This window comes from Phyllostomus discolor, chromosome 6, assembly GCF_004126475.2.
Source record: "Phyllostomus discolor isolate MPI-MPIP mPhyDis1 chromosome 6, mPhyDis1.pri.v3, whole genome shotgun sequence".
Taxonomy (NCBI): domain Eukaryota; kingdom Metazoa; phylum Chordata; class Mammalia; order Chiroptera; family Phyllostomidae; genus Phyllostomus; species Phyllostomus discolor.
Window position 1 is genome coordinate 15,637,089 of NC_040908.2, and position 21,435 is coordinate 15,658,523.

Sequence of the window (21,435 nt, forward strand, 5' to 3'; positions counted from 1 at the left end):
TTTTTATGCTCTGTGTTTATGCCTTGGAACTCAGCTCCTGGCTGGACTCCTATTATGGCGGTGGTTGAGGGGAACGCAGGCCCCTTGGAGGGCCTCCCAGCCCCCACCACACCTCTCTGTCCACGCAGGGCTCCCCCTCCTGTCCCCTCCCCCGTCCCCCCCCGCTTGAAGAGCTCTCCCAAGAGGCAGCACTGGGTTTCTGCCTCTAGCTGTGTCTCTTGCCCTCGGCCCCTTTAAAGGCCTTTAGATCACGTTTTCACGGGTGGGTTCATCCACTCCTCTTCACAGGGGACTTCAGCTTTCCGAAGAGGGTTTCAAAGGGCAAACAGTCCCTTGCACTGTGTGAGCAGACGCACATACACGCACGCACACACACACACACACACTTTGAGGAGCTCCTGTGCAGCACCAAGGTGAGGGTTAAGGAGGCTCCATTGGACATCTTCTCTCCATTGTGATGCAGAGTGAGAGACGTGTGGGAGGCTGTCTGGACTGGGCAGCTCCCCCCCCCCCCCCCCGCCCCCAATGTGCCCCCCCCACCAAGCCCTAAACCTAGGATCTTCTGTCCCCTCAGGAAGTCAGCCTGGAGGAAGACTGGAAGCTGATCACACTCTTCATCGGGGGCAACGACTTGTGTCATTACTGCGAGAACCCGGTAGGCCCCTGACCGGCCCCCTCTGGGACCTGAGGCGGGGCTGGCTGACCGGCAGCATTCCCCGTGCCCAGGGCCCTGAGCTGCCTCACCGGAGTCACACCGACCCGCCTGCTCGCCCCGGCACCTGTCTGCCCGGGCTCACACGTGCTCCGGGGGGCCTGGTGGTTCCTGCTGCCGAGAGGCCCCTCAGGGACCAGCCTCACTGGTCTCCTGACTCCAGAAGTGTCTGGAGCACCCACACTTCGGGCACTGCCGGGGGGGGCCTCTCTAGTGCACGCACATACGGTTTTCTGGTGTCCAGTGCATGACTAGCGAGGTCCGCCCCACACCTGCGTGCAGTGTCTGCCCTGCGTGTTGGTGTTTTTCTGTGGGAAGGGCAGCTGAGACGACGCCCTAAGGGGCTGGATGAAACTGAGCCGGGCCCCATGGCAGGGCCTGCCGCGCTGCAGGGACATCACGAGGTGACCGGCCTCAGCTGGCCGGCCTGGGAACCCAACCCTGTTCCTGGCTGTTCCGTGGGGAAACATGTCCAGACTTACGAACTTTGGGAAGCTGTGACTTTTGGGGTACATCTTGTTCTAAGCTGAGGATGTCCTGTATTTTATTTGGCCAGAAAAAGACAGCTGCCATCACTCAGAGATCGTGGTCAAGTGTCTGACGGTCACAGGCGGGGGGAGAAGGCCCTTCCCATTCATCCCTCCTGGCTCAGGGACACAGCCACGGGGGCTTGATGAGGATTCCCTCCCCGCACAGGGGTGCATGCTCTCTCCCGGGCCCCTTCCCCTCCGCTCCGTGCTCTGCCTCGCTGCACAGGCTCCGGGGCGGAAGTGACACAGCCCCGTGGGGACCACCGTGCCGTGGGGATCACCATTGCAGCTTGGACTCCACGGGGTCCAGGGAGTCAGAAGTCACCCCAGAGCCACCTGGGGACACTTGGTACAGGAAAATGTCTCTACCAGCTTCAGAGTACCTGTCCCTTGTGTGAACAGGTTCCCACCCCTGGGAACATCTTTGTGAAAAGGGCCTGGCCGCCACCCCACAGCTAACTACTGGGAAGGGGTGGAGTCAGCCTCCGGTCAGCAGGTGGGCTGGGGAGGAGACCCCTGAGCTGAGTCACCAGGGACAGCAGGAGCAGGGCGGTGGGGGGAGGCAGTGGGGCCAGCAGGGCCGACGCCTGGAGGAAGGAGAGCACAGCCATCAGGGGGCACCGTCCTGACTGGAGACGGCTGAGGCTGATGACAGGTGGGATGGAGAAGGGGCAGGGCGCGGCACCACTAGGGTCTGCGGTCCCAGGAGTGGGCTGAGGGGGGGATGGTTCATGGTGTCCGTCAGGGGTCTGGAGATGATTTCTTCCCAGAGACTCGGTCCACCAGCAAGGAGGGCTGGGCTTCCCAGCCCGTCCGGTGCCATCAGAACTCCTCTGTACCCCTCTGCCGCCATCTCAGCCCTCTGCTGGGCATCAGATCACTCTCCCCCTCCCCTGAGTAAAACTCAGGGGCTGAGGTGCTGCATCCCTTCTTCCTTCACAGGAGGCCCACTCGGCCGGGGAATACGTCCGGCACATCCAGCAGGCCCTGGACATCCTCTACGAGGTAGGAAGGAGCAGTGGGTCCCAGCTCCTGCCAGAACCCGCCTGTCTTCTTGCTCACTGGGCTGCTCCCAGGGTGCATCTGGGCAAGCTGTGCTCTGTGAGCTGCACGCTGAGCAGGGCCCCGCCGTGAGCGGGCAGCGGACAGGACAGGACGGGAGGAGGCAGATGCCCAGCTCCTCTCGGGGGAAATTCTAACTCAATTAGATTGTACTGTTGGTGTCAAGGAGCTTGCTTCTGGAGCCAACTGGCCTTGGTTGCAGCCAGGTGCTGGGGCTTCCCAGCAATGTGACGGGACAAGTGACTCCTGTGTGTCTTGCTTTTCAATGTAGAAAGTGGGGCGGATAAAGGAGATTCAGTGAGAATAATACCAGTCATGGTCCCCCTCTGGACCTCAACTTCTTTGTTGGTAAAACTGGAGAGGGGGAAGTTGGCTTGCAGGTGCGATCCCTGAGGCTCATTCCAGCAGGAGTCAGTGCCCCGACTCCCCGCAACCGCCTGGGGACTCACGAAGCCCACCCCTCTGCTCCCCACAGCTTCCCAGAGCTTTCGTCAACGTGGTGCAGGTCATGGAGCTGGCCGGCCTGCACCAGGGCCAGGGCGGGAAATGCGACATGCCGCTGGCAGCTCAGTGAGTACACGGCCACGGTCCCAGGGCGAGGGCGCCTGGGGAGACTGGGACTCACAAATGCCAATGATGAGACCGGTACAGGCAGAGCAGACAGTCCTGTCTGGAAGGCAACTAGCCAGGAACTGGGACACTCTGTCGGAAATGCCTGTGCGTTATGGAATGCCTACTGCATACAGGCCACTTCATTTCTCAGGACCCCCGTTTGCTTTTCCGTAAAGTCGGGCAGGCCAACCAAATAATCCTTAAAGCCTCCTGACACTGTTGATGACCCTAAACTCCATGGGAGTGGCCCCACATTTGAGAGGCCGCAGAGGGCACCGAGTGCTCATGACCACTGTGTCTGGCCTCGGACCCTGGCTCGGTGTACTCTGGGACTGTGCCCAAACCACCTAACCCTCTTCTCTGGCCCTTTTGCTCCTCACCTGTAAAATCTCCTTGCAAAGTAGTCAGGAAGTCTAGAGGAAACGCATGTGAAGTCCTTGGTCGCTGTGGGGCAGGCTCTCAGGAAAGCATGGGTTTTATAACGACCTTGACGTGACTGTCCTTGCAAGCCAGCATGAGACGAGAATTTCGGCTGGGGACTAGAATTTATTTAAGGCTCAGCTGCAACTCTGGTAGGAAGTGGCCATCCTCCAAGGCCAGAGGATCCCCAGAGTTTTGCCCTCAGGGGAGGAGATTCTGCGGGGGGTTGAAGGTCCTAGCGGGGGTCAGATGGACTTGCTGGGGCAATGACAAGCCAGCCCCCGGGAGGAGCAGCCGATGCCCGGGGGTACGATGGGCTCCTCCAGCCTCTGCTGCTCTGACATTCTACCTGGCAACCTGCCCCAAGGTACTGACCTGTCCCAGCTTCTCAAGGGTCTCCCTACTATGGGGCTCCGAGGGAGAGTCCCAGGCAGCTGGAGGTGGAAAAGGGAGGTGTCAGGAACATGAAGAAAGACTGGGTGTCGTACAGTCTTCCCCAAACTGCAGCCCCACCTGGTCCTTCCCTGGAGAAACCCCCGAAGCCACAAGCTTGGGGTGGCACAGTCAGGCAGCACGGGGAGTGGGCAGCCTGTCCCCGGGAAGGCCCAGGCATCGGGTGCCAGCTCTCCCACCTTCCCTCTCAACAAGTGCTGCTGAGTTTTGTGCCCTGGGTCCACCAGTCAGCGAGGCTGTATGTGCTGTGGGGGCACTGGTGTCCCACCTTCCCCTGTGAGGCAGCGCAGAGTCCAGGGTCCAGGCCCCTGTGGGTAGCAGCTTCCTTTGCGTGTATATGTGTGTGGCTGGTGTGGGGAGTGGGGCACGGTCAGCCTCCCCGAGGCCCAGAGCCAGGCTGCGCCCAGGGAGCTTCTCCATGGGACTCCTTTCTTACAGGAGCAACTGCACTTGCTTCCGACGCTCCCAGGAGAACATGCTGGAGATGCAAGAATTGAAGCAAGTGAACTGGAACTTTCAGGTAACCCGCACCCCTCCTCTTCCTGCGCCAGATAGGAGGCACCTTTGCTCCACAGGGAGGGTTCCAGAGTCGTGCATTCAGCAGGGCTTTCCTGAGAGCCAGCCAGGCCACTCCCTGAGGCAGGTCACAGTCCCAGAAATATGTACACAGGTGACTCGCACACCAAGGCTGGGGAGGAGAGGGGCGGGAGAAATCTCAGCGGGGAAGCCGAGCGAACTCCCCCCCGCAGCCCCCAGTCAGCCCTGAGCAGGTGAGGCCCGTGAGCAGCACTCCGCTGCCAGGGCACCTGTCCTGTGATGGCCTCCAGCCCCGCCCAGGCAGAGGGGGTGGCGTGCACTGCCCGTTGGTCTCTCTCCCTCCTTAGTCCCACCCACTCACTGTCCCCTCCCCTGACATGCCCACTCTGAGCCTCCCTGTGACTTACCCATCTCACGCACGCACGAGGTGTGTCTTCTTTCCTCTTCCTAGCCACTTCCCCTGACCGCTTCCCCCGCACACACCTCCGCACGTCAGCTCCCGCCTGCACGCCACTGGCCCTCCTTCGTTCCCATGGGGTTTTCTTCACAGCTTGTCTCCCTTCCCAAATGGATTATAAGCTCCTTAGGAATAAGCACACCTGGTCTATCTCTTTTAGAGTCCACACTTTGGCACTTAAGCCCAAGGGGACAGCCATTCCCTTAAGCTCATGTGCATTTGGGGGAGCTGGTATGGAAGTGCGCCCCACTTGAGCAGGACCTGAACTGGGGCCCGTCTCCTAAGTCCCCTCTTCGTGCCATGAGAACTGGGAGGCCTTTGGCCCAAACAGGCCGCTGAGCAGCTCAGACCCAGCTCTGTGGAGACTTCAGAGTGGGATCGGATGCTACTTCTGCATGCGCCCCTTAAGTCACCTTTGTCCAGGGGGGTTGGCCCCCATCATGACCGACCCCAGGTGGCGGGCCCAGAGCCTATCCATCCTTGCCAGGAGGGTCAGGCAGCCTCTCCCCCCACCCACAGAGCGGCGTCTCCAGGTTCTCCTACTGGCACCAGTACCTGCAGCGCGAGGACTTCACGGTGGTCGTACAGCCCTTCTTCCAGAACACCCTCATCCCGCTGGACGAGGTGAGCGGCGGGCAGGTCTGGGAGGCGTGTGTGTAGAAGCCGTATCTTAGGCGGTAGATTTTCTTCTCTGTGTGGGCTTTATTTTTTATGCTTCCCCTGCGTGCATTTTTGGAGTATGATTGCAACTTAGCTGCACCAGGAAAGAAAAGGAGAAAACCAACGTTCGACCAAGCCTCTGAGGCACGGCTCTGCTCTTTGCTGGGTTGGGATAGAATAGAGAGCGTCCTAAAAATATTATTCTTTTTCCACCACGAGGGCAGGGATGCTGAAGGGAAAGGATGGACTGTGGGCAGTTATGATTCATCTCTATTTAAAAATAAAAATTCATAAATTGGGGAACCTCTCCAACAGTGTCTGAGCCAGTTGCCCACAAGGTTGGAAGGAGAGATGCCCAGGGTGCCTGCAAGGTTGGGGGGCGGGGGGCGGGCAGGTAGCAGTGCCCTTGTCCCAGGGAGATAATCCCCTTCCCTTTGGTCACAGAGAGGAGGAGCTGACCTCACCTTCTTCTCCGAAGACTGTTTCCACTTCTCGGAACGTGGCCATGCCGAGATGGCCATCGCGCTGTGGAACAACATGGTGAGTGCTTGGGGGCCACGCCAGGGTGTTGGCGTCAATGACCTCCTGGATAACAAGGCGCCTCTCTCCCCAGAGCTGAATAGGGCCGCGCCATGCGTCGGTCCTGACAGACTTGACTCCCTCAGTAATAATGCCCCAGTGCCTCGGGGAACAACTGTGTAGTCAGAGCCACTGGATGAAAGTGACAGCGTCAGGCCTGGACCGTGTGATCCGGGGCAAATGATCCTCTCTCCGGCCATCTGTGTCAACATCTGTAAAAACAATGAGCCCGACACAGACCTCAGAAATGTGAGATAATGTGTGGATGGAACCCAGCGCAGTAATTAACATTCGACAAATGTCAGCCCCATCACTCCAGTCTCAACACATCCACAACTAGTGTTTCTTTAACCAGCAGAGAGGAGAGAGCCTCCCGGCCTGTTTTCCCAGGCTGCCACCTACTCTCATCCTTTCTTAAGGTGGTAAAGGAGACCTTATGCAACGAGCATAGAGCCCCAGGGCCACAGGAACACCTGGCCTTGCCCCTGCCCTGTATGGCTGGCTACTCATTGGCCAGCAGTGAGCCATGTTTGCCCAGAGCTGGACCAGTAGCGCCAGTAGCTGTGTCCTCTTGCCCAGAGCAAGGAAGTGCCTTTCCAATCCACAGGTGTCTTTTGATTTAGTCTCTTAGGATTGGGTGGGTAACCCAATCCCCCACCCCCGCCCGCCAAATGTGCACGTCCCCTCATTCCTCCCACGGGGACGAAACACTTGGCACTCCTGCCCGTTTCACTGCAGTTGAGACCTGCCGCCCCCGCTGTGCAGATATCCCTGCACTGGTCAGCTCACGCAGGAGGTCCGGGGTCTCACTTGGCGGATGCACAGCATGGGCTTTCCCCTGAGCTGCACCCCTTCCTCCTGTCCAGCGGCCTCCCCTCCTCAGGACAGAAGGCACACACGGCCACAGGGACGATGCTACAACACAGCCCATGGCCTCCACCCACCCCTGTCCCAGCCATACTTTAAATTTTAAAAACAAAACAAAGCAAAACTGAACTAAATCATCAGAGAATGTCTTCTCCTATGCTATATAATTTGGGGGAATAATTATATAGTCCAGTGTTTTCATCCAAAATCATCTCAGCTATAAAGCTATTGCACCATGCCGACTCTTCAGATTATTTTCCTACTGGAATTTCACCCCTAGAGGAATAAATAATAGGTTCGTAGACCTAAACGGGCTCTAAGGAGTTATCTAGCCAGAATGCTCAACAACTAAAACACAGAGACATGAAGCAATTGGCCCAGGACCACGCAGCCAGTTAGTGGCAGAACAGGGAACAGAACCCAGGTCTGACTGCCTAGTGCTCTGGACGCAGCACCACCTGCCTTCCCCCTCCCGGCCAGATAAGCGCATATGCAGCCGGTGAATTCATGTCTCGTAACTAGAGCCCTGTGACATAGTGTCTGCAGGCTTTGGCCGATGCTCCCAGTGTCCCCTACTGCAGCAGTAAACACACTTTAAACTTTTCATCTCCTGCTCCTCCTCTCTTAACAGATTATGCTTCTTCCAGAGACTTTTGCAAAGCCAGAAATATCAGCAGGAAATGTTTTTCTCTTCTTTTTTATTCTTTTGTCTTCTTATCAAGTTTTTCCTTTTTCCTTTTTTCCCCCCCTGATGCCTATTCCTTCACTGCTGGCCGCTTCCTCCTGTCAAAATCCCACTCTCAGCTACTCTCTGCATCTCCCCAGGCGCTGGGCGACAGCCTGGCCTCCTGACTGCTGTCCCTGTCTCCAGGCTGCAGCCAGCACAACAGCAGTTCTCAGCTCCGGCTGCAGAGTAGCATCATCTGGAGACTTCTAGAAACAGTTTATGCCTACACCCACTTGGGAAAACTCTTGGGCGTATCTACTAAATCTGGACGTATAGATCCCCTGTGACCCAGAGATTCCCCCCCTGGGTATTTCCCCATCAGAAAGGAACACGCGGTTTCACCAAGAGACGCAGACAGCGTTTTCACAGCAACACCGCTCATAATCCCCAGGTGGGAAACTCCCCAGGTGTCCACCAACAGGAGGGTTGGATCAAAAAAAAAAAAAAAAATGGTGGCGGGCCCTGGCCCAGTGGCTCGGTTGGTTGGAACATTGCCCCGTATGCAAAAGGCTGTGGGTTTGGCCCCCGCTCAGGGCGTGTACAGGAGGCGACACATTGATATTTCTTTCTAAAATTAGTGCACATATCCTCATATGAGGATATAAAAAAACTGACTTGTTCATACAATGGAATACCTTACAATGAGAAGAAAACTTCAACACACAGATATATATAGATGTCTATGTCTAGATATAGATATATAGAGAGAGATACAGAGATACATATATTTCAAAAACAAGCAAATTAACATGTGGCCTCACTGAGGGTGACTTATACCCAGAGAGGGTGGTGGGGCTCTGGCCACTGGCAATGTTCTGTCCTTTGATCTGGACGCACGTTACAGGCTACGTTCGCTTCGTCACAAGCCATCAGCTGCTCACTGACGGTAGAGGGGAATGATTTATACTTGTTTCTATATGTGTGCTAGCTTCATTAACAAGTTTACTTAAAACAAAATGTTCTGGGCCTCACACCCAGAAACTCTCCATCTGGGGTGGCACCTAGGTTTAGTATGTTTTTTAAAGTTCCCCAGGTGGCATGATCATAGAGGGTTTGCGGATGATTGCCTGAGACTTATTCGCACAGAGCAACTGCAGTGGTCCGCAGAAATGAAAATATGGCCCAGTCACACCCTGCTTGCCAATTCCCAAGGCCCACCCCTCCCCCAGGAAGAAAGGCTAGGCCCCTCAGCACAGCACACCAGGCCCTCTGGGACCTGACCCTGGTTAACCTGTCTGACAGCCGCTCTGCCACCCTGATTTGCACTTGGCAATCTAATAAGGAGAGGAGTTTCCTGAGCTGCCCGTGCTGACTCTGCCTCTGTGTCTCTGCTTTGGCCTAGCCCTCACCCCAGACCACCCTTCCACCCCACTCCTCCTGATTCTTACCTGCCTCACCACTCGACTCCTGTGCCACCTTCCGCAGAAAGCCTTCTCTGCATCCCCAGAGTGGCCTAGAGGCCCACCCGTCCCCATTGCACCCTGGCCCGGGCCTGTCACTTGGCCCTTCACTGTGTGTCTGGCGTCAGAAAGGTGGGCTCTAGGGAGAACAGCCCCATTTCTTGCAGCTGGCCCCAGGCCTTCTGCCCCTGAGCTGCTCCACGCAGGGCTCAGCGGCTCCTCTCCATCCATCCACTCACTCAGCCACCACTTACTGAGCATCACTGTGCTGGGGACGCAGCAGTGAAAAAGATGTCCCTGTCCCTGTGGCACTTACAGTCCAGTTGGGATAAGACAGATAAACAAGCTAGGTCATCTCTGACCACATTCAAAGCTTAAAAAAAAAAAAAGGCAGGGTAACATGAGAGAGGGTAATGGTGAGAGAGAAGGAGGCATCACAGGAGAAGCAACATGAACTGGACAGGCTGCCGGGCATGCGGGGTCAGGTCCAGAGTTCCGGGCTGAGGAAACAGGGCCTGTGCAGGTCCAGACTCAGGAATGAACTTGAGGCGTCTGAGGAACGTACAGGCCAGTGTGACTGCTGGGGAGTGAGCAAGGTCAGAGAGGGGAGCGGAGCCTGGTTCGGGATGGCTTTGAGCCACGTGAGCCGGTTTACTCTCTGGCTGTTGAGCCGCGATGGACTAGAAGGAAGCAGGAGTGGACAATGGGGAGACCATTAGGAGGCTGCTGGAGTCCAGGGGCGAGGCGAAGGTGGCCGGGACCGAGGGAGGGCGTGGAGGAGGAGAGGGTGGTCAGATGTGGGAGATGTTTTAGCCTGACCCCTGAGGTGAAAGAGGCATACAAGAGGACTCCTCGGTTTGGGGTTGAGGAAACTGGGTGGATGGTTGAGGTGGTGGAGACAAGAAGGCTTGGGAGGGAGAAGTCCCAGTTCTGTGTTGGATGTGGTAATACACCCGGTGTTATCAGTTATGCTGTTAAATATATGATCCTGGTGCTCAGAGTCCGTCAGGGATGGAGAGCTGGGAAGAAGCATGGGGGTCACTAGTGCAGAGGTGGCGTTTACACCTCGGGTTTGACTGAGAGCTCCTGGGGAAAGAACGGGCAGAGGAAAGGAGTGCAGGACCAGCTACTAAGCCCCAGGACATTCGTCCCAACTTTCAACACCAGCAACAGAGGAGGATGGGGGGGGGGGGTGGAGGGGAGGGCTGAGGGAAGCGAGGAGAGTGCTGTGTCCAGGGAGCCAAGAGAAGTGAGTGGTTGGAAAGGGAGGCACCGACTTTGACAAATGCTACTGAAAAGTCAAACAAGATGAAGACAAAAAACTAAAAAAGTGACCACTGTCTTTGGCAAAATAGGGGACATACGCGACTCTGACCAGAGCTTCAGTCAGGCGAGGAGACTGATGACTGGTCGGAACGGAACGGGCGTCAGAGCAGAGGGGAGGCCAGTGAGTGCACATGACTCTGCCCGGGTCACGGGAAGTGAGGGCAAAGGCTGCTGGAGGGGTGTGGGGTCAAGGAGGGGCAGTTAAAGGCTAGGAGACAGAGCAGTGCGTTGTGCTCTGATGGCGAGGAACTGGTAGAAAGGAGAAACTCATGCAATCATCAAACCCATACGGGATCATCAAACCCATACGGTCATTACCTCCCTCAAGTCCACTTAGTTTCTGGGTTCCTGGAATATCATTGGGAATCACCCAGCCTGGCCTTTAGCATCCACGAGGTGCTTCTGTCACGATAGCGCTAAGTGGAAATAATAATGTCTTACATGTGTAAGCTGCCTCCTGCTCACACGTGCTTTCTTGGCATCTTCTCATTGGATGCCCACAACGGCCCAGTGTGGAGCGGTCGGCACAGGGTTTAATGCCCTGCAGCTAACCCTGGGGCAGTTCAGGAGCCTGTCTAGCAACGTGCAGTCAGTATCCGCAGGGCCAGGGCCCCAGCTGCGGGACCTGCTGTGCTCTTCCCAGTCACCACGCTGTCTCTCCCAGAGTCACAGCAGCCCTTCCTCCTCTGTGCTACCCAGGAACAGGCAGAAAGGCTTTTAAACCACAAAAAGCAAGGTCATGAGCCCGGTGTGGTCATTAGCTGGCAGAGTACTTTCACTCACTGCACAGGCTATATTGGGGGAGGGGGGTGGGCGGGGTCAGGCACCAGTGAGGTCAGGAACAACAGGCAGGGATGCAGGTTAGAAGACAGTGGAGGCCAGATGTTCAGGACAATTGAATAGGTGAGTGTGCCAGGTGTCCATCCTTCTTGGGACTGGCCACACGTCAGGGGACAGGCCACTGACTGAAGGTGCTGGGAGGAGGGGGTACGACAGCTTCCAGCTCATTCTCAGAGGGTCCAAGGATCAACAGTACTAAGCAGAACCTCTGCAAACCACCGTTGCTCCCGGGGATGTTTTGAGTAAACCTTTTACTCTACGGGGAAAACATACCAAGCTGCTCAGGTGAGAAAACCAGATTTCTCAGAGCTGACAAACCAAGTGTGGTAACTGTGTCACGGTAACCAATGTGTTTTCAAAGTTTTCCTGAGACGGACTGGCCCCACACACTTCTAGAAGCTGATAAATAGGGTTGTCACCGTTCTATAAATCGAACGTGCACTCTGCCTGTGACCACAGCCACCACAAAGGAAGCAGGAAAATGAAGGTCTGGGTCTTGCATTCCACTCACTGGGGCCCCTAGGCTGCCCGGTGTGTCCTGGCCTCAGCACATCCAGGACATGGACCTGGGGACCAGCCCTGACTGTGGTGGACCCTGACCTGTCACTCTGTGAGCGAGAGTAGGTCCAGCTCTGGCCCCAGGGCTGCTGGTGTCTGTCTGTCCAGGGTCTAGACTCTGCTGGTTTCACTCTTGCAAAGGGAGGGAGTCTGGGGTGGGACACTCCTCCCAGCTTCGGAGGGAGTCAGGGTTTCTCTTTCCTCTCGTCAGCTGGAACCAGTGGGCGGTAAGACGACCTCCAACAACTTCACCTACAGCCGAACCAAACTCAAGTGTCCCTCTGCTGTGAGTAAACGTCCTGCCCCTGCCGTTCCAGTGCGGACCAGATGCCTGGGGAGGGCGTGGGGGGCTGATAAATCCAGCTGCAGAGAGACAACAAAAGCCCCCTGGGAGGCTTTGGCATGGCGCACCTTCATTCACTGCCGCCCTTCTCAAATCTCACCCTCATTGCCCGGCCTCTTCTCAGCTCCTCAGGGTGCGTGTCTAAGGGTGGGGGGAGCCAGAGAGCAACAGACTGAAGCAGGAAGAGGCACTCAGGGGAGGCGGCAGTGCTGGCCAGAACCTGAGTCACCCTCTACCCTGAGGAGTCTGAGTCATACTCTGTCTTAAACAAGGTTGAGGAGCTCTCCCAGGCCAGACACACCATGGGGGGGGGGGGGGGGGAGTGAACGGGGGCAGGGTTGGGAGTGGGGAGGAAGGGAGGCACAGAGAAATAAGACACCGTTGCCTGTTCCGGGAGCCTGCCATTCTCCTCCTCCCTTTCCACCGCTGCTGTATCCCAGGCCTCTACTGCCTTCACCCAGGCCATCGGCAAAGTCCCTCACTTGCTCCCCAGCTCCTCTGTCTCCTCCACCCCCCAAATCATTGCTGGACGTGGAGCAGCATCCCTGGAAGTGACTCCAGCGTTGTCAAGACTGCTTAAAGCCCTCCCTGTTTCCCTCTGCCCATTGAAGAGAGGCCCCTTGGACCCTCTCTGTTCAGTCGCCCCGGACATTCTGCTCCTGAAGCTGCAGCAGCTTCCCAGAGGAGCCCCACGACTGCCTTCTGCTTCTCCCGGAGGCTCGGCCCCCAGCCCTGCCTATGGAAAATATTCACATCCTTCGGGCCTTGTCTGGGCTACTGTTCCACCTTATCTCACTCTATGGTTCCACCTTATCTCACTCTACGGTTCCACCCCAGACACACACACCTGTCTTGGCCTCTCTGTTCTGTTCATACCTCTGTTAAGACACTGACAGGCTCCTTTTATCTCTCGGTCACACCTTAGCCCTCGGGTGCTGTCCCAGCTCCCCACACAGGGCTCCACACGGCAGGCAGGCGCTCAGTGAGTGCTCCCCGGGAGGAGGCGTGCAGGGGGCGGGCCCACACACCGCCTCCCCCACCTCTCTCATTTTCGGTTCTCCAGTCTACAGAGCCAGCTGTCCTTCCACACAGAGCTTCCCTGCTCCCCAGGCACCCCTGGATGGGAGGATGGGGCCAGTTATCCACGGGGGGCCTAGGAGAAACAGAGTTGGGGGCTCTGCCAGCTCCCCAGGACTTTTCATTGGTCACCTGTCAGCTCCCAATCTTTCAAAATCGGGTCGACAGGAAAGGAGATGCGGTGAGGCACCCCAAAAAGGTTATATCGGGCTCTCACCCACTCTGGATACCCCTCCTCCTTCGGGAGATCTGGGCACAGTGTAGATCAGGGAGCTTTACACACGGAGGTGCCGTGGAAAGGTGCGGCATCTCCGGGATGGGGATCGGCTGGCCTGACATGGGCGGGTGGTTGGTTTGAGAGGCCTTTGACCCTCGACCCTTTCCTCCTCCACAGGAGCGCCCTTACCTCCACACCCTGAGGAACAGCCAGCTGCTCCAGGACCCCGCGGAGGCTGAGGCTGGCTCCGCGGTGCTCTCCTGGGCTGCACCCGTGGCAGCAGGAGGTGGCCTTGTCGTTGGCGTCGGCTCAGTGATGGCCTGGAGAGCCGTGAGAAGGCGCCAGAGGGGAAATCTTTCAACGAGCTTCTAGGCCCACCCGCCGTGTGGGGGCGCTCATCCAAGGGCCCCCCAGCCACACCATTTCCCATCAGGCCTCTTCTACCTCAGCCACTCCCAACCACCGCAGAGAGCCTGGCTTCAACTCCTGGTGACGCAGGACACAGAAAGGACCTCCACAACTCACTGAAGCCTGGGGCCTATGCTCCTGGAACCAGCAAGTTTAAATAAAGGCCAAAGCCCTTCTACTCTTGGGTGAACTTGCGAGAAGCTCTCGCCTTCCATCTGCTCAGCGAGGCAGCAGTGGGAACTGCCCGAGTGACGGCCGGCCGGAGCCTGACCAGTCCCTGCCGGCTCCAGCCCAGCTCCAGCCCAGCTCCAGCCCAGCTCCTCAGCCGCCAAACCCACTGTTTCAAAAGAGGGAAAATGTTGGTCACCAGGTGGTGGCCAGGACTTGGGAGCTGGCTGGCCACCATCCAATACAATCCGACACACACCTGTCACACACCTGTTTTGTATCCAGGACAGCGTAGGGCACTGCAGCGCCGCCGAGGCTGTGAGGCACCTGACCGAGAAGACAATCTCCTTCGAAAGACAAGAAGTCCGGTGACAGTGTGCAATCAGCCCTGGGACACGGACGGGCGAGTGTGTCCGATTGCTCTCAAGACTAGGAGCGGTCCCCTGGGGAAAGCTCCCTAGGAGAAGGCAATTTGGAAATGTCATTTTTAAAAAATAAGAGGACTGGAACATGCATAATTCACATATCCTCACCCTGATTCCCTCAAGGTCTAAATCTAGGCAAGACTCTCTCTTTCTACATTACCAGGTCGCTGAGAGGGAGCTGGAGAGTCTCAAGAGACAGGCCCCTGCGAGGCAAGAGGCCCTGAGCTGGACGGGTGTCTCACCCAGAGGATTCCTTTTGTCCTGCACGGAAACCCAGGGAGCGGGCACCAAAGGAGTTTTGAAAATAGAAGTGGCGGTTGCACGACATTGTGAATGTTCTAAATGACACTGGCTTTTCACTTTAAAATGCTGATTGTAAGTCCTATGAATTTCACCTCAATAAAAAGCAAACAAACAAAAAAAATCCATTACCGCCTGCATTTTAAATACGCCTCTGACCCCACAACTCTGGATGACAAAGAGTGTGAGTTAAAACCCCAGATGTGCCATTTGAATGTGTGGCCTTTGGAGCAAACCCCATCCCCAGCCTGAGCCCCGGTTTCGCAGACACCTCCTCCATAAAACTGGACTCAGAGTACCCATGTCGCCTCACGGCACCGCTGGAAAACGAGAAACAGACACATGTGCTGTGTAACTGCACTGTGCACACATGGGAAGGAATTACTTTCTCCTCTGTGGAGAGCGGAGGTAGGGTCCAGGCTGTCGGGGAAGTGGAGAGGGCCGGAGACGGGTGTGGGAACCGGGCAATGGTGTACGGATGAGAATTGCTTACCTTCCTCTTGTGAAGGCTCATCATCTTCTCTCCTCTGCAAACAGAATAGGGTCCCCACAAGACCTAGTTCCCGTCCCAGTGTTCTTTTAGCTTCCATTTTTCTTTTTTTTTTTTAAGATTTTATTTATTTTTAGAGAGGGAAGGGAGGGAGAGAGAGAGAGAGAAACATCAATGTGTGGTTGCTGCGGGTCATGGCCTGCAACCCAGGCATGTGCCCTGACTGGGAATCGAACCTGAGACACTTTGGTTCGCAGCCCGTGCTCAATCCACTGAGCTACGCCAGCCAGGGCTTTAGCTTCCATTTCTGTTTCTGTACCATGGGGACAGCATTCCTGCTCCACTTCTTCCTCTGGACCGAAAGACGTAGTGACAGAATCACACGTCCTGAAGAACTGTCACATCGCAGCTTGTGCTCCTAGCTCACCACGGTGCGACAACAGACGGAACCCATTAAATCCAAAAGTCCCTCCCCCCACGCCCCTTCCCCTCAAGTTTCCATTCTTCCAATAGCTCCGACTTCAAAAAAGCCCGGGTCCCCTCCCTCGGGCTGGGGTTGGGATTTACACTATGTGAGTAATCCTTGAGCCTTCAGTCTGAGAAATTAAAAACAATAACAACAAAAAAGTGATTCCAGGCTCGTAACCAAGGGACAGTTGTCACAAAGAGATGTCCTTTCTGGAGGAGCACGAGTCAGGCCCCCCCCATCCCCACCAAATATATACCAAACAGCCAAAGTTGAAAGACACTAAGAGCACCTACTTGGGCCTGGCGGGGGTTCACGTACATTGGCTACCTGCCTCGCCCTTCACCCGTGGGAGGATGTTCCGGCTCACTAGGACGACACCCACAGCCTCACCGTGAGCGAAGCCACCAAATCCTGGGAAAGCTGCATTCCATGTTCCTCTCCACACGGGCTTTTTACACTCCAAAGAGATTAGTGTGGATTGAATTTGGTCAAAAGCTTCGTAAAGGACATGGAACTTCAACTGTGCTCTGAAGCATGGAGAGATGATTTAGTCGGGGGCCAAAAAGAAAGGGGTTGTGGAGACAGCAAACTCTGTGAAGTGGGAAGATGCACGAGCCTGGTGTATGGAGAGGACGGCAGGAACTCGGGAGAAAGGGAGGAGGGATGGATGAGCCGGGCACACTGGCATCAGCAGGACACTCTGGGAAAGGTAAGGAGTTAGCAGTGATTGTGCTGGTCCAGTGGTTGCCATATCAGGCCACATCTGGTTTGAGTCTATAGATGTTACTGGGAGAGGTTAGTACAAAGAGATACGACACCGGAAAGAGCTGACAGGGTTCACACTACGACAGACACCGTGGTGCCCAATAGTGAAAATGTCTGCATCCCTCTTATCATCCCCTTTTCACGGAGGAGAAAACCAAGGCTCAGAGAGGAGGAAGCTGGCCCAGAGGTATACTTCCATTACATAATGGGACGTTCATCAAAATGAGACTCGTGTCCGGGGTAGGGGGGAAACCCCAAAACATAAAATAGATGATTCCTGCAGTGAATTAGGCCAAACTGCAGATAAACGTGATATAAAATGAAAATCCAGGAAAAGGAAGATACTGTCTTCACAAGGCTGGGAGGGCACCATGGGCTTCTCTGCTTCCAATTGGTCTAAAGAACTCTCATTAATAAGCTATGATTTTTTTTCATTACTGAAAGGGACTATGATTTATTTTACAAGGAGTGTGTGTGGAGTTCTAGCAGCAGACAAATCTTTTAATGAAGACGCAATCCCTGTGAGAATCAGCAGACGCAACAAAAGACAGGATTAGCCCCACGTCTTACATAACAGTCTTATACCAGCACTGGAGACAGGCTGTATGTTTGTTTAGAAGGGTTAAAGACCAAAGGGATTTAAACATGAGATGAGAATAAAGCACTATTTTTTTTTAATAAAGACAGAATTATGAAAGAACTAAGAATCAAATAGAACTCCTAGAAATCAGATATATTGGTCTTCTGGAGAGAGAACAGATAGAATACTTAGTAAACCAACATTACTTCCCGTGTATTTACCGTAGACCAGGCATTGCTTTCAGCAGTAAGCCCGTATTAATCATCGACTCCCACGGCAGCCCGGGGAGGGACACACTACCATTCCCTCAGCCTTCCGGGCGGGGGAACCTAAAGCAGACGCTGTGTCTTCCCAGTCTTCTCGGAAGAATTAAACGAGATAAAAACAGTTTAAAGGACAGGTATTCAGTAATTAACTTCCTGCCCACATCAGAGTTAACTCCAATGGATCAGTCAAGGGGCTTTGCATAATAAATACAATAATGAGAAGATATTTGGCACGGCCTCCTTCCAAGTGCTGTCATCGTGGGTGGGCCCTAAATGTGGGAAACGTTTTCGGGTCCAGGACACAAGGTGGGACAGGCTCTCACCACCCAACCCCCCAAATCAGCGGGGAGGCAGCTGCTTTCTCTGCCCGCCCTGCCAGGGAACTACCACGTACAAAGGTCTGGTTTTAGGTTAAGTTTATTTCTAAACTGGATGTCAAAGGTTGAAATGGGCCCGGGGTCCATGACTATAGGTGGAACAAGGTCCCCAAGCCAGCCCTCCCCAGGACTACCCCATCCTGGCCTGGACAACAGACTGGCTCTTCTATGTGTGGGGTCCAGTGCAAAATTAAAATACATGACTTCTTTGTAGAAAAATTATTAAGAATGTTAAGATAGCAACAGCAGAGCTTTAAACCTAGTGCAGGGCTTTTCCGGGTCCCTCACAGGCCACATACCCACAAAGCTGGCCTACCCAGGCCGTCTAGTCCTCTGTGCTCCCAAAAGCCACAGCAACCAAACAGACGTCCCTGTCTATGGGGAGCGGAAAGGAGCAGGCCAAAGGCTCAACCCCCTAGAGAGGGAGGCGCCCCAGGCCCTGTGGCGGAGCCTCGGAGGCTTTGCCCAAAGGGAGGCCTACGGGGCAGCTTGGTTTTTTTCCGCTTACTGGGAAAATAGCTCAGAGCCTATCTCCTGTGACCGGTAGATCAATGATAAAGTCATTATACATAGAGGTTCAATTTCAACTTTTCCGCTTCTATTTTTGTAACTCATTTTTCCCAGCAGGGGACGTGATGGGGATCTCTGGGTCTGAAATCCCCTGGGGAAACAGGAAACATAAGCAGTTTCCAGAACTGTCCGTGGGGCCACCGTCCTTCTAGAGGAGGAGGCACAGGCACCTGGGAAAGCAGCGCAGGCGTTGGCTGGTCTCCCACACGGCTGTTGCGAGAATGCGGGGAGGGCCTGGGCGTAAACCTCAGAGCGCCGCGCAGGGTGGACATGATGCATTTAGGTACTGTGGGTGGTGTTCAGACAAGTAGTCCAAATGGGAAAAAACGAGGACCCTTTTGGTGCTCTGCCAAATGTCTATTTGTTTATTCAGTCTTTTTTTCCCCTGAGCTGGCATTTATACTGTTTCTGTGACATAACACTTTGTCCAATAGGTGTCTTCCTTTGGTCCATCAGTCAGCCCGTCAGCCTACAGAGCTGAGCCTCATGATCGCGTGTCCTGTGTGAGCCAGCAGGAAACCTCGATGAGGAGGGTGCAGGTCACCTCCAAAGGTTTTACTGTCTGCGGTCGGGACCACCCTGCTTTTATCATTATGCACCTACATCAGCAAAACACTTTAGCACGTAGATCCCCATATAGAGATATTTATTTATAAATTATATATACAGGGTCTGGCAGAAGTAACGCCTGCTTGAGTGTGGAGGGTAGGGCAATAATATGGGTGTAATAACTTATAGTGTTAATCTGAACATTTCACCTAAAATGTTATATGGTGTGTGTGCTTCAGTGTGATATTGTTATGTTACAGAACTGCATGCTTATGATTTTGAAATAAAAAGAGGCGTAATTTGTGCCAGACCCTGTATATGTATGACTGTGCTAATATATAAATCACAGAACATTCACAACAATAGAGATAAAAGACAAAATAAAGCTGAAATGAAGTTTTGCTTTTGTTAAAAATAATAGTAATATCTGGGGGAAGGAAAACATTTTGATTTGAATATGTTTCTGTACTTTTGAAAATCTTGATTTAAAGCTTTGTGACACAATGATTTATTGGTCTGGGTTTGTGGCGATTTTGTTTGTAAACTTGCGTTCAAAGGTTGTCATAGCTGAAAAAAAATTTCCTCACAAACATGGGTGACTCCAAGCAGAAGAGGCACCTTGTTGGTTGTGTTAATTGCCATTCAGTTGCACAAAGATTTTTACGGAACTGTCACTAATCAAAGACCCTTCCCCCTGGTTTCAATCTTTCCTTTTCATGTTTCAGCAAACTAAGTGGGAGACGTCCCATTTTTTGCAAATGGGTTCAAACCCCACTGATGCCCTTTCTTTTGACATTTTCAAACCAGGCTTTAAAATTCACTTCTTAGTGGGTTTTTAATTTACAGATGTGAGAGTTTCTACAGAATGAGCTCATCCCTCTGTTACAGAATCACAGAACAGCAGCCACATTGCCGAACATCTGTTTTCCAAATCAATCCCCTCCCTCACCTTTGTTTTTAAAATGTACCTTCCCACATTGCACTACACAAGTTACTTTGGAAACACAATTACTTCCCCATGAAGTGAGGTTCTTTTTTTTTCTAAACTATTTACTAGGTGACATAGTACTGACAACTAGCTATCATACTAAACTCTTGTTTGTATGTTTCTTGTTTGAAACTCTTGTCTATCGATTTAACAAAAAAAAAGTGTAATTTGTCTTCAAGCTTAATGGTTCTTCTAAGCACATTGCCAAGATACTTTCATGCTAACTCTGTCCCTCATTATAAAAATGTTGCAAGCATTCCACTATACTTAAAATCTTGTTTTTGTACTGGTTACTACATTGATGATATCGCATTTTGTGCACTCCTGACTTCAAAGCAACCACTTACTGACAAAGGGTCAGGGAAAGAATTTCATGGACGGTGCTAGGTCTGTACTCTTACTAAGGAACCTTTTTATCCAAGCCCTCCATTAGTGAGGACACATCCACAGTTTTTCCAAAGACTTGTTGTTATTAAAAAAAATTGTTGAGAATTTATCTTCACTGGTACATTTTTCTTTTAATGGTATACATACACACAGCAACTGTATGTATAGTTCATGACTGGAACAGTCCAATAAATACCACAGGCTAATACCCACATCCTGGGGTTTTTAAATCTATATTATAGCCAGATGCCCAATGCTTCATAATTTGTTCTAATGTTCAGCGATGTTTTCTCTGCATCTTCCAGCAGTGTGTACAGACCAGCACCCGTCCTTCTGGTGCTGTGTGATTTTCCTTAGTTTCTTTTCGTCATTATGGCACGTGATTCTTTGCCTCTGCTAGTAAAACAACTTTAAAAAATAGGAAAAAGCCTTTAAACATTCATCGTTAAGTTTAGAGAACTTTGTGAGGTGTTGAATGGAGAATGCCATGATTTCAAACATTGCTTTGAAAAAGTGTAGGGGTTTATTGACATGTACCAAATGTCTTGCTAATCCATGTAGCTTCGAATCATTCGCTTACATCTGAGTGCGACATACGCCCTTAGGGAGGGGGGCATATAAATCTATATGCAATACGGACTTCGTAATTTCCATGTTTTGTCTTCCCCGTCAGGTCTGATTAGATCATCATTGTTTTCATTTCTCGATGTGGCTGTGAAAACCCTGACTGTCAGCTCCAGCTTTAATCCATCTGACAGCTCGCTGTCAGATTTCAATTCTGATTCTATCACTGGCCAACTGCATGACCTCAGAGGACAGATGTCACAGCATGTTGAAAGTAAATGATTGAGCAAAGGGCCATTTCTAAGCTCTCTGTGTTGGGTCCGCCCTGCCACTCTTGGGAACCTGCCCATACTGTATGTGACATGTGACACTTGAGAGTGCCAGGGTCAATCCATAAATAAAACACCAGGGAGGTAACTTATCAGAGGACCCAGCAATATATTCCTGTATTTGCAAAAAACAAAAAAAAAGAAAAGAAACATATACCTATGCAAAGAGATGCACAGAAATTTTGATAGCAGTTTTGCTTATAATGTAGTCCAACACTGGAAACCATAGAACTTCAACGGGAGGTGAAAGGGATAAGTTGCAGTGTATCCACACCACAGAATCCTACTCAGCAACAAGACAGAGTGAGCTACTAATCCTCACAATAACCTGGATGGACCTCAAAACATCCAAGAAGCCGACCTTCAAAGAGTGCATACTCTTTTTTTTGTGTGTGAAGTTCTAGAAGAGGTAAAACATCTATA

The 21,435-nt window shown here is 53.1% G+C and overlaps 1 protein-coding gene across 1 annotated transcript in view; it reads left to right on the plus strand.

Moving 5' to 3' along the window:
• The window catches only part of PLB1 (phospholipase B1), a 90,549-nt gene extending 75,285 nt beyond the window's left edge, over nucleotides 1-15,264 (plus strand). Inside the window, exons 46-53 of the mRNA XM_036029952.1 lie at nucleotides 575-655; nucleotides 2,185-2,247; nucleotides 2,780-2,874; nucleotides 4,228-4,309; nucleotides 5,303-5,407; nucleotides 5,888-5,983; nucleotides 11,952-12,026; nucleotides 13,555-15,264. Coding sequence (XP_035885845.1) covers nucleotides 575-655; nucleotides 2,185-2,247; nucleotides 2,780-2,874; nucleotides 4,228-4,309; nucleotides 5,303-5,407; nucleotides 5,888-5,983; nucleotides 11,952-12,026; nucleotides 13,555-13,749 — 792 coding nt within the window. The 3' untranslated portion in view covers nucleotides 13,750-15,264. The remainder of the gene's footprint in view (nucleotides 1-574; nucleotides 656-2,184; nucleotides 2,248-2,779; nucleotides 2,875-4,227; nucleotides 4,310-5,302; nucleotides 5,408-5,887; nucleotides 5,984-11,951; nucleotides 12,027-13,554) is intronic.
• Nucleotides 15,265-21,435: the final 6,171 nt, after the last annotated feature.